General features: G+C 38.5%; 1 protein-coding gene across 2 annotated transcripts; it reads right to left on the reverse strand.

The window, feature by feature from the left end:
- Nucleotides 1-1,703: 1,703 nt before the first annotated feature.
- On the reverse strand, nt 1,704-11,608 carry LOC119729043 (probable E3 ubiquitin-protein ligase RNF144A). 2 transcript variants are annotated; one of them, XM_038201538.1, is made up of 9 exons: nt 11,472-11,540; nt 9,844-10,039; nt 8,786-8,890; nt 6,289-6,349; nt 6,065-6,174; nt 5,502-5,626; nt 4,270-4,414; nt 3,456-3,545; nt 1,704-2,897 (listed from the first exon to the last, which is right to left on the reverse strand). In XM_038201538.1, the coding sequence occupies exons 2-9, from the start codon at nt 9,970-9,972 to the stop codon at nt 2,757-2,759; spliced, it is 906 nt and encodes a 301-aa protein (XP_038057466.1). In that variant the 5' UTR covers nt 9,973-10,039; nt 11,472-11,540; the 3' UTR covers nt 1,704-2,756. The 2 variants fall into 2 exon arrangements, with proteins under 2 accessions (XP_038057466.1, XP_038057464.1); XM_038201536.1 differs by lacking the exon at nt 11,472-11,540 and adding an exon at nt 11,542-11,608 and having other exon boundaries at nt 1,705-2,897.
- Between the last annotated feature and the right edge of the window lie 1,253 nt (nt 11,609-12,861).

A 12,861-nucleotide genomic window follows, 5' to 3' on the forward strand; every position in this document is an offset into this window, starting at 1 on the left:
GAAGGTTTGCGGAAACACCATGTGCGAATAATTTCTCAACTAAGAGAATGGTTCTGAAAAGAACCAGAGGTATAAACTCGACGTTCCGGTCAGTATGCTCTGACCGTCTTCAGGAGAGTCGTGTAGGCGGTCAGAGCATACTGACCGGAACGTCGAGTTTATACCTCTGGTTCTTTTCAGAACCATTCTCTTAGTTGAGAAATTATTCGCACATGGTGTTTCCGCAAACCTTCATTATTTAGTATCTTCACCATGCAAAGCCTCAAATCTTACTTTCCTTATTTGAGAAAAATTGGGTCACTGCCAGGGGGCAGGCGTCCCCTCTGCACCCCCTGGGTACGCCACTGAACAGGTCACATCATACAGGGAGTGAATTTACTATTCACCCTATGGTATAAAAGACTTAATACATCAGAACCCTGAAGCAATGCCAAATGGGGTTCCACATGCGTTTTTCTTGTAATAAATTTCTTACCACGTTTTCGCTTATCCAAATTTTAGTTTGGTAAAATACTAGACCGAGCAACAAAAGGAAAGTGACTATATTTTCATGTAGGATTTTCCTTAATTATTATCGGACAGCGCCCTAAAGTCCAGTAAGTCGGCTACGCTACTCTTTCTCGTGCATGTACTTATGCAATGCTGTAGGTTCGGCTACATTTTTTTATTTTAACACTTTTGAAAGACACAATTGTGAAGTGCGAGTCGTAATTAGAACTCAAACATATTTCAAGAAAGACTATAAAATATAATTGCAAAGAAATTGAAAAGAAAGAAAAACATAATGTGTGTGACAATTAGCCCGTTTGCATTTCCCGCGTTTGCATTTTGTTGTTTTTAGAAAGTGGCGTAGAAGTGATTGCTTTTCACACAAAATGTAACAATTCAAGGAATGTATATGTACATGTTTACAGTGCAGTAGGGATCAAAACATTTGCGAAAAATTAGACATATATGACCAAAATATACACATACATGTTCATTAACAACAACAAAACAAAAACAACAAAATAACATTTTCAAAAAAATAAACAGAAGTATGTACAAAACACAATACAAAGGAACATAAAATTAAATTTAATACGCAAATTATATTGTATTGTAATATTGTGCAATTTAGGCATTATGTGGTTGAAATGTTTACTAACAATGTTGAACAACTGGTGGCATGTTTCTTGGATGAAAAATAATCCTCCGAAACAGAAAAAAAAACATTCTTGCAATGCTGTATGCAACATTGATGTCAGATTAAAATATACACAAGAAATGAAATTAAAGATATAGTCCATCATTTGTAATTTGTGCATTTTGTTCGTTTGAAGCAACAAAAGTGTTCAAAATCTAATGAATGATACTGAACAACTAACCTGATAAAGTTTCAGCTCAGCTTCAGCTGTATATTTCGAGAAAAAACAGCATTCTAGGATCTCAATTTCAAATCAAAAGTTGCTGAATCATGTTTTGAATTGTTTTGAATTGCAGCTATACGCGATGTTGCGCACTGATCCGACGAATTATAGCAACCGCGGGCATGTGCGTCGTGCCAATGCTTGTGCGTGCTGCGCCGAATAACAAAACGAACTACTAATTTAAATTTTCCTACAGTGCGTCTTAAGACGCACCGTTGGAAAGGCCTTCTTTCGTTCATTACTTCAAAATGATAGCTTGCCAGAAAGATTAATTTCACAGGGAGTTTAGTCCACTTACTATCTTTCAACCAAGTATGTTTTTCAACAATAATACGCCAGTTACTTCTTCGGATGGCTGCAAATGATGGACTATAGCTTTAACTCATTTTTCATTCAATTAATTCATGCGCATTAAAACTTATAATGGCCATGACAAAACTACTGCTTTCCCCTCATCCAATAAACATATAAATAAAAACAAAAGCATATATACATATATAGATATATATAAATAAAAGAGTTATTTTTTTGTCAAAATTACCCATGAAGTTGCTCAAGAATAGTAATCATACACTTTGTGTACGATTTATTTTAGGAAATAGAAAAGGCTATTCTGGGGATATTATGGCAGTGAGTGAACATGTATTCAGAGGTTTTGTAATCAAGTCATCGAAAAGTCCATCACAAGTAAATTCTGACACAAGTCCGGTGAAACGTCACTATCGAAGTGATTACCGAAGATCTGCCAAAATCGGTCGTTGGCACAGCAACAGGATCACGCCGATGCAAACATGGCCGCCACTCACTACGGACTTGTATACTCTCTGAGCATTTTTGTGTTGTTTCGTTAGGACATTGGACCAAAAAAATCCACAGGTGTGTTTTTTATTTGTATGATTATAGTCCGCAGCGAAAGAGTTGAACGTTGTGAGGGAGCATTTATTGACCAATTTTCCGAACGGTTTTACTTCGCTTCGAATACACATGCAGTACCATTCTATTTTTCCCTCGGCTTTCGCCTCGGGAAAAATCAAATGCTCCATGGATCACCTCGGGAGGCTAGTTTTACTACACCACTCGAAGCAGTCACTATTTGTATGCTGTGTGGTATGAGAACAAAATGGCGTCCTGTCAATCAAACAGAGCTCACTGACCAATTAGGTCACAACTTTTGATCAGGTGACCTAACATCGTGATGCAATTGGTCAAACTCGGTCACAAGGGGGTGAGAAATGTACACAAACCATTGGGGCGGGCCTACAGTCAAATCTAGAATGGTCCATTGGCTTTTGATCACTTCAGGGGTTTTTTTTGGTTGGGGGGGGGACAAATTTTTCCAGACCTCCGTTACGCCGGGGGTAGGTCATCATCTTCGTCGCAGCATCGACACCATTTGCATTTACAGCAGAGGATGCAGGGGGCGACGAGCAAGAGAAACGGGGAGGCTAACAGGAGGAGGAGACCAAAGCCGGCAAAGATACCAACCACCTGTCGGGTAAACAAAACCGACCAATCACAAGTCAATAACCAATACAACGTAAACAAATCTGACCAATCACAAGTCAATAAACACGACGACACCTGCTTCATGACACTGTTCTTGCATTACATACAGGAGTGCTTAGACAATTTTTTTTTGGAACATATTCTTTGTACACTTAAAGTAGCTGTGGCAGAATGTTTCTGTAAGGAAGGGGGGCCACAATATGCAAAAAAATCTGCAACTGCATGGTACCACACTTGATGCATTTTTTCTCTCTTGTGAATCTGGCTAAAAAAAAAAAATTCAATCAAACTAAATTTCAAGTCAAGCTCTATTATGTCAATTAAGGTCAAGTTTTATATAATTCAAATATGACCTGCTTAACTCTTGGACTACAAAACTAATTGCCTTAATTAAACAGAATGATCTTCAAGCCGATATAGGATCACTGTCTCTAGCGAGTTTTGTTTCAAGCTGAAAAAAAAATGGCTCATGGACGTTGGACACAAAGTGTTCCTATTTTGTTTTGGAAAGATAGAGTCTCAATTTTGCTCTTTATATACCTGTGTTCTGTGCCATATAACTGACGCTCTGGAGTGACCTAGCTTGTTTTTGCACGGTCCTTTGTCGTAGTGTCGCAGTAAAAAATCATCCTGTAAAAAAGTACGAATAGAAAATGACCTTCACAACCCAGATAATTTTTTTTTTTTTCGAGAGGAATCTTTTTTATCAATTTACAAGAACCCAACAGCAACATTGGAGGATTTTTCAGTTCCCTATTAATTTTTTCCCCTGAGTAGCTCATCAGAAGTTTTCCAACCACAAGTCTTAACTGCATTTTTTTGTTTATATTCTCAAAGTATTTCTTCAGGATTGCAAACTACAGTGCTTTGGGGAATTTTGGAAAGACAAAATATTTATTAAAAAGACAGAATATATCGGCCGAATCTTAAAATCAGGTCAAACACAACAAATATTGACTCTTGACAGTCACTTGTAAATCATTCGTATGATACTTCTCACTTTAAATTCGTGTCTTAATTTGCAACATCCGAGGCCCAGCCAAGGAGCGATATTTGCTTCGAGGACGGGCCGTGTACAGTGGCCAAGTTCACGTTCAACACACGGTGTGTACAAAACCAATGGGAACCCCTGACGTGTATACACGACCACCGCCAGACAATCGGGGAAAGTTTGACAGTTAAAAAGAACAATCGTCACCCGCCCCTGCAACATATATTGCCCGATCGTGTTTTAACGTCCTAAGGCAAAAGAACAATCGTCACCCGCCCCTGCAAAATATATTGCCCGATTGTGTTTAAACGTCCTAAGGCGTTAACTGGTTAAAAAGCGTAAAGATGGTGATGGAATACTTACGTCAAGGTTTGCAAGGCAGTACCAGCAGAAGACGTGCTTGCATCGTTTGCACATCATTTGCGCGCACCCCTCGTCCCGTTCGATGGGTATATGGCACATGGGACATCGCTTGATCTTCGCAACCTCTTCGTTGTCAAATGGTATGCTGGAAACAGAACGGCGGGCAAAATTAAAATGTGGCTGTAACTTTCCGTAGAGGCGCTCTCCCTGATAATTGTGGAACTATTCAGTACATTTGTATACTTTTTAATGGTAATCAAGTTGGTGGTGAATTTACATGTAACTACATGTGACCTGAAATATCAAGGTGCATACCTACATGAATGATCCTACATATTACATGTGCATCACGTCTGAAGTGGATGATAGTTCTCACGATTAGTGTGCGACGGTTAAAAGAAGATCTATGGCAGCGAGCTCGTCACAATGTGCTTGAAATTTTCTCCATTTTTCAAGACACCTTACATGGACAAATTTACGATTCTGGTGAGCTTTACTGTATATTTTATGAATGTCCCAACTCTCAGGAATACAACGGTGTAAAGGAAAGTGTTCAGCGATATGCATTTCAGGAGATATTTGGAATCAAAATCTATCAGGCATGCCTTGTGAAGCGACCCTTCGCGTATTTAGCCACCCCCAAAGCAGGGCTTTATTAGCGACAGTTCAAGACCGATTTTAAAAGTAAAGCCAAATTACAGCCCTGTTTTGTACGGCTACCAAATACTATACTTTAACCCTAACCGCCCCAACTCCATCAAAATCAAAATCAAGTGGATTTTGGAGGACTTGGTCCAGATGGCGTGGAGTGACTATTGATGGAGTATGATGGACTTGGGCCTAATGACCTGAAGCTGTGCTAGGGGTATCCGATTGATTTTGCCTAGCTTCCTGTACTGCTATTGTGAAAAAAGCCATGTGATAAAAACCAGTGCGTCGGTGGTGGGTTCCATTATGTCATGTACAGTTTTGTGGTAGACGCACAGTGATTGATGGATTTTTATGAAATTGGTCCAGTTCCCAGTAAAAGACGCTAGGGAGTTGGGGTAAAACAATTTGCCTTTTTACAGACAAGTGACAATCTATTCTGCTTACAAGCTCTGTACATAAAAAACACCACAGTTACAAGCAAATGTCTACAGCAATGTAATACTACTGAGCCATTCTAACCTTGCGACTAACACATGTAAGCAAATTTGCTTAGTAATTTCTCCGTAAGCTTCCATTCTTACCCTAAAGCCTCCAAGACCTGAGATGAGCTGGAGCCGGCCTTGTGTGTCAGCGTGCCCATGTACTCCCCACACGACAGATTGGCGTGCCAATTCGACTTACATATCGAACAGAAATTTGTGCCACACTGTTTAAGAAACAAAGAAGTCAAAATGAGGGTTTGGTTTTTGAAGAAGCTTGGATGGCCAATGAGACTAACAAAACAAGTTGAATAGTAATTTGTATTAAGAATTATGGCAAAGTCGAAATAAGACTTCGATTTTGAGAAAACGTTGATGTTTAATTCCTTTGTCCAAAAAACTGCCATGCGATTTTGAAAGAAAAGTTGAAGAAGTTGACCCGACCCAACATGCCGTGCGTGATGCCATTGAAGCTACTTTTGAGTTACAAGTCGTTGAAAACAAATCTTACACAACAGCCAACATTTTCAAAATTTCAATATTAATGAAAGATTTCAAACTGACTAGTGTATCAAAATGAAGGGCTGATTATGTTCGCTTTAATACAAATGAAAAATTAATTTCAATTAATTAATTCAAATTTGATTTCAATTTTCGACACTTACAGTCGGGCAGTGTACTGGTTTAGCTTTAGACGGGTCCCCGGTGCAGACATGACAGATAGTCTCACAGCCGACTTCAGGGCACCAGGTTCGATTAGGATCTAGGTCTACCTCTGAGGGACAGAGTACAAAAAAAACTGGAGTTACCATGGAAACATATATTTAATTTTTTTTTTTTTTTAAATGTACGCTATAAATTAAAACTCTTATCGAAAGCGTGTTCTTACCTAGTTCAAATTTGACATGCTTGTATCTTTCAAATACGTCATTCCCAACAAGGAGTTTGACCTGAAATAAATAAAAGTTAATAACCCGTGGATATATGTAAAGTATTAAAGAGTGTAAGGTTATACACCTTTTTCAGTTTAAGGTTATACAGAAGAAAGAAAGAAAGGTGTTTAACCTTTTCTTGGCAGTGTGTCAAAAAACAAAAACAAAACAAAACAAAACACCAAACCAAACCAAATCTGATGCGATTAAAAGCAGGGTGACCATTTTAGTCGAATTTCGGCTAAAATTGACAGAATTTTTCGAAAAAAAACCACCAAGTTTGACAGAAAATTTAGCTGAATGTACTTTTTTTAGCCGATTTCTAGCAGAATTCTGTAAATATATGTCAGATTTGAAAAACATAGCCAATTAGTTTTGAAAAAGCTTCAATTTGAGGTTCCCTGACGTGTATTAGTGCACAGTAAAGTACTTTAGAACACTGCAAGCCAGGCTAGACACGTGCACATTTTTTTATTTATTTTTTATTTCATTTTTTAAAGGAAATTTTATGATTTTTGTTTTTGTTGAAGGAAATTTTAATAACATCTGCATGTGATTATAAGTGTTCATAATGTGTTTCGCATAATAATAGGTGATTTAGCAGATTTTTGTAAAATCTAGCAGATTTTTGAAGTGCATCTAGCAGAATTTTGCCATTACCTTACGGTCATTACCTTAAAAGACTGAAGTGCAGCAAAATACATAGAAATGCGCACAAAAAATATACTGTTACCAAAAATTTTACAAATCAGCAGTTCTGAATTCATTAATTTTTTACGATTTTTTTTCTCTTCGCTGTGCAAGTTTATTCTTGCAAACCTGCTGATGACAATGCTACATGTGTTTTCAACGTTACTTTCATTTTTCATTGATCTTACTGCGTTCAAATCTACAGGTACCCACACTGGTCTCAATGAAATTTTTTTTTTCTGCATGACAGTCCTTATAAACATGGCTTACATTAATCGTTCCGGTGACACAAGACTTACTGGTAATTCCTAAGGCCGATAGCGATATTTTGTTTGGGACAGAACAAAGCCACAAATTTTGCTTAAAGAGAATGTACATCATTGGCTTTCACTGTAATTTTCAGAAATGAACTAGTTGAGGGGTTAGTATAATAGATCAAAATATTGTTACACTGACGTGTTTGAAGTTTTGTGTCCGAAAATGCTCGAAAAAACCAAGAAAAACAAAAATGTGCAAGTAGTCTGGTTCCCTGACTCCACTAAAGATGAAATGGATCAATTTATAGATGCCGGAAAATTGTAAGGTAAGGGAACCAGTCAAGCTGGCCTGCACGCCCATTCATGAACATGTAACCAATAGCAAGCACAATTTGAACTGAAACAAATGGTAAATATGGAGCAGTAGTTGAACAATAGTTAGGTTTTTCCAACGGTGGTCGGCCGACCACCGTTGGAAATGTATACAAAATTACCATTTTCTTGAAAATGACTTCACACCAGGTGCCGTAATTTTACAGAATGCTTGTGACTGTCACTTACCAACATCCTAGTAAGGTATTTCGTAAAAACTTGGTAGTTTTATTTTTCGATGTTTGCAAATGTTGTATATTCCCTTTAAGATATAGGATCATTTTCAGTTCATGCGTTTTGATCGTTTCCAATAATGGCACCACTCAAAATCCCAAAGACGAATGTTCAAAACCTAACCTGTTGAAGTTTCAGCTCGGTGGACATTACACTGTTCGAGAAAACAGTGAAAAACTACGCAAAACCTTTTGATCACAAAACAGGATTTCAAAACCGTTGAAAACCGCAGATAACGGTCGGCGTATTTCACAGATCAGTAAAGATATATTTGTTGGCTTTTTGGTACGCATTTTTGCAACTAATAAGGATTCTGTGTTTCAGGCCGAATTTCTGTGCTAGCATTTTAAGCACAGAATGAAGACTTGAACCAATATTATAGAGCTGCCAGAGAGAATATATTACTTACCAAATTCACATGGTAAGCACATAACAGATTAGAAACTGTCACAATGTAAATTGCATGAGGCATTGGCTGGTATGCTGTTTTAGCTAAGGAAGTATTTTCAGTGCGTTCAAAATTGGATTTTGATCTCCACCGACGTGTTTTTTTCAATAAACACTGTATACTCAGTGTTGTACCGAGTGATTGCAAAAAACCAAAATTCACAAACTTGCCGGTTGGGACTCGAACCCACGACCTTCTGCATTACTAGTCTAGACGTCTTACCACTCGACCACCAAGCTTACCAGGGTCGGCTGGCTGGCTCTGATATAGCAGCGGGTACCGCAACCAAACTATTCATAAGATGGATTTTTCAGTGCCAAGTAAATTTGTGCTTAACAGTCCCAAAAATTCTGTGGTATAGTAGAGCCATGAAAACAGGCTCTGAAGTTGTCCGTGGGTAAAACAAAGCACTCCACTGGCTGATCTTAACGTTGCACAGTTTGTGAGTCTCACCTCGTTGCCATGGATTTTGCCTTTTTCTCGACACGCCGCGTCCGGGCAGGTGACGCTACTCACGGCACCTTCTTGGATCAGAATTGACAAGTACTGACGAAGACACTGCACGTTGGAAGGAGAAACAAACACCAGTTTAGAACAGACTGTTGCCATTTCAAAAACAGACTCACCAAACTATACGCAGTGAGCTCGTCACAAGATTTATAGTTAGCTGTGAGCCGTACATACTGCATGAGCCCATTTTTTTCCCACAACGTGTAACCAACCATTACGTAAAGCCCAATTTTTTTTAAAAAATTGTGTTGTGTTGCCCTCACATAAAAAGTATCAGGCAGGTCGGTTGGTCGGGAATTTTTATTTTTATTGGGGGGGGGGGGGAGGGGGAGAATACATAGAACACATGCTTTTAATTGACGAATAAATGGAAAGAATGGCCACTTGTCGGTTACCAGTTCTCCTCTACAAACATACCCGAAAAATTTAGGCTTACATGTACTGCACGACTAACTATACTGTGTATATGTATTCATGCGATACAATGTTAAGTACACATGTATATGTTGTATGCAGTATATCACACCATATGCCCCAGGCCACATTTTTGAAAGTAGCGTTTTGAGAAAAAAATTCAGGTTTTTGACCCCAGTGATGACCCTTGACCCCAGTTTGGTCATGTGACATGTTGGGGTTGGGCTACTGATACTTATGACAAAGTTTGGTTGAAATCGGTTAAAATATGTACTGAGGAGCAACAGACATTGTCAATGGTTGCTACTACCCAACTAACTAAGTAACGGACTAACGGAGAGACACGATGATTTGTTGAGCTGCTATCCCGCAGCTAACAAAAATTAAGTACAACTTATTTTGCCTAACAATTGTAACATGTTCAGAATAGCTGCCAGGCATGTAACTCCACAAAAAAAAGAGTAAATTCAAATCTTTCCAAGACTTTGTACAGTGTTTTTCTATTTTTAATGGCACGCATGGGAAATTATAAAAGAGGAAATCAGCTGCTCTGAAGAAATGTTGCATGCTTGAGCATAGTTACTCACCGAAAGGCAGTACACACAGCTACACCCCTGCATCTGATGCAGGTCCTTCATGGAGTATTCACACAGGCAGAGTTTGCAGGTTATGAGGGGGTCCAGAGCCAGCTCCCCGCTCACCGTACTAATCGCCATGGCAATGATGGTTGCTACGTGCAGACAGTGACTACTTCTGGGACGCACGTCAAAAGGTTACGTAAATCTGCGACAAAGACAATCTTCAGTATTTAAGCACTTTTTTTTATGGAGCTAGTGAAGGTTTGCGGTAACACCATGTAGAAATCTCTTTTGGGAAGATGTGTGGTTCTGAAAAGAACCGTTGGATTGTACAATTAAGCACTTGAATTACGACTAATCTAATACTAGTCCGAAAATTTGGGACTCTCAATACTGTGTATGAGAGCATTGAAAACATGCGCTACAAGAAAATAGACTGGCACCTGAAACAACTAGTCCAACACCGCTTCAGTACTGCATCAATCAACTGTGCCAATAAAGAAACATGCGGCACGAACCAGGAACTAGTCTCTATTTCTACATATTTCTCTAGTCCGAGTAACTTGGACCCAACTTATCGCCTTTTATAACATTTGGACATGGACCATGTGACTGTCCAAATGTTAAAAGAGGCGATAAGATCGGTCCAAGTTACTCGGACTAATATTTCTCCATAGTCAGCCATCAGACTAATGACATGAAGGCAGGGGATATTTTGCCGGAGACGGCAAACCTTTAGTAAACGTTAGTTTGCCAGATATGCACTGAGCTGAACATGCGCAGTTACTGTTTTTTTGTACTCAAAAACATTTTCTGGTGACAAATTTTAGTCTGGCTCCATGCCAATATTATCGTTGTAACCTCGTATTCACAAGATGGGATTCAGACCATTTTATAATTTCGGACTTTATTTCCCTTTAAAAAAAAATCCTCCAGAGCCACAAATCTGAAAAAGAAAATGTAATACTCTGCAATAAAATGTTTGAGACATGTTAAAATAATAAAAGAAGAATATTCTTATTTATTTGGGGATGGGGAAAAAAACCTTTAAAATGTGGCGGGGATCGGGATCGAACCCGAGTCATCCCGCTCACTAAAGCCTTTGCTTAACCACTACACCAAACGTGCTACACAACTTTTGGTGGGAATTTGATACATCTTATAATTCAGCCCTATCTTAAAGAGTACAGCGCCCTCTGTTGATATGGATTGCCGCCGGCAAACCTTTAGTAAACGTTACTTTGCCGTCATTACATCCGGCAAAATATCCACTATCTATCTGACATGAACAGAATGACACTGAATAAGAGGTCAATCTTTTGAAACAGATTTCCCATTTTTCATCCTTGCTTTTACCACGTTTAATGTCTTAGGCCTAGAAATTTACATTAACAAATCTCGGACCCAAACTGACATGACCGACTCGGTCCCAGTTCAGGCCTGTACAAAATGTCATCACAATCCCACTTGCAGTTGTTGCACTGCATTGTTTTGCACCACTGCACTGCATGACACACGACGGTGAATCCACACACGACCAACGAACATGATCGAGATTGATTGCAGCAGTATTGCACATAAACAAGATAAACAAAGCCGACAAAACTTTATCAAGCAATCAGTATAACACTCCTTACTCATCGTTTAAATTTATATTTTTCCCCCCGTCAAAACAGCTTGAAAACATAGACAAAATCTGTGATTTACCAAGCATTATGCACACACCGATGCGTCACACACGTACGGAACATGTACATTCGAAAATACATGTACAATATAATATGTACAAGTTCCGGGGGTTTTAATGGACGGTACCAATTGATGTTAGGGGTTCCAAGTATACAAGAACACAAATGATCACTCCATTGCACTTAATTTTTGTCCATAATTCATAATTTGCATAGCTAAATACTTCAATAGAAAATCATTTTCTATAATTATTTTGTAAAAAAATATGTTTTCAGACAATCATTACTGGGATACTTCACATACATCTAGAGTTTTACCCTCATAACGAAAGTTGGACGATGCTGTATCCATTTTTTTTCTCGCCGTGAATCTAAAGAGGGCGCTATGCAATCTGAACGTGGGAAAAATGCGAGGGCCAGTGTACAAACGTGTCATAACCGGTTGGAGGGGGGGGGGGGCAATAAAAACAAACCAAATTCGTTTATTCAATCCCATAGGCTTAAATCAACATCAGAAGATCATTCACCTTCCTCTATACATTTTTTCAGGAGTGTTTAATTTTGTCTCGCAGTGGTTATAAAGTTTTTAGATACATAAATGTATATATTTATGTTAACATTTCTCTGCTGGCATGAGGGTTTGCAAGTCTAAGGGTGCATACCTGCAAATAAACTCCCATAGACACTAGTGCTAAATGCCCGTACTTCAAAATTCTTTTAAAAATACTCAAAACTCTCACAGGTATTCAAGCTGCACAGAAAAATGATGATCAATGTGTCATCTTTCATTTTCTTTTCAATTTATGGTGGGTTGACCATTGACTTTTCGAGATATTTTCACGCAAAGAAGACGACCCCTATTTTCCCCAAAGCGGAAAAGTAGCCATCTTGAAAAACGATCCCTCCACAACATGGCAAAATAGCGCCACTTTCGAGCCCAATAGCATCCAAAATGCTCAGAATTGGAAGCCCCAAGTCCGGGCTAGAGGTTCACTACCATATCTCTTCAATTCCCCAATTTTACGGCGCTCAGAACTCTCTAATATAGAATATTTTGAGGGTATAACTTTTATTCATGAGCTTGGCGGATCGATTTACAGGTGTGTACCCCTAAGGACTATAGTGATTTTTTGTTGCTTTTGCCAACCCTTGCCCATGCAGGTTTAGGTTTGTCCTGTAATTTGTTTTTTTTTTTCTTGTATCATTTATGTCCTTTTCAAGTAGTGTTTGTATTATATTTTTTCGACTATTATTGTTTTATATCAATTTGTTGTTTTTAAAGGCAAAATAAATAATAATAACAAATTTAAAAAATGAAGAAATTCGATGACGCCTACCC

The sequence above is a fragment of the Patiria miniata genome, unplaced genomic scaffold (genome assembly GCF_015706575.1).
Source record: "Patiria miniata isolate m_02_andy unplaced genomic scaffold, ASM1570657v1 HiC_scaffold_20, whole genome shotgun sequence".
Taxonomy (NCBI): domain Eukaryota; kingdom Metazoa; phylum Echinodermata; class Asteroidea; order Valvatida; family Asterinidae; genus Patiria; species Patiria miniata.

Bases quoted from the DNA above. Each gene is read 5' to 3' on its own strand.
- LOC119729043 (XM_038201538.1), bottom strand. From the start codon at position 9,972: ATGGCGATTAGTACGGTGAGCGGGGAGCTGGCTCTGGACCCCCTCATA. The intron at 8,891-9,843 runs GTGAGTAACTAT...TCCAACGTGCAG, and splicing joins GCTGTGTGTACTGCCTTTCG to TGTCTTCGTCAGTACTTGTC. The intron at 6,350-8,785 runs GTGAGACTCACA...TATTTATTTCAG, and splicing joins GCAAAATCCATGGCAACGAG to GTCAAACTCCTTGTTGGGAA.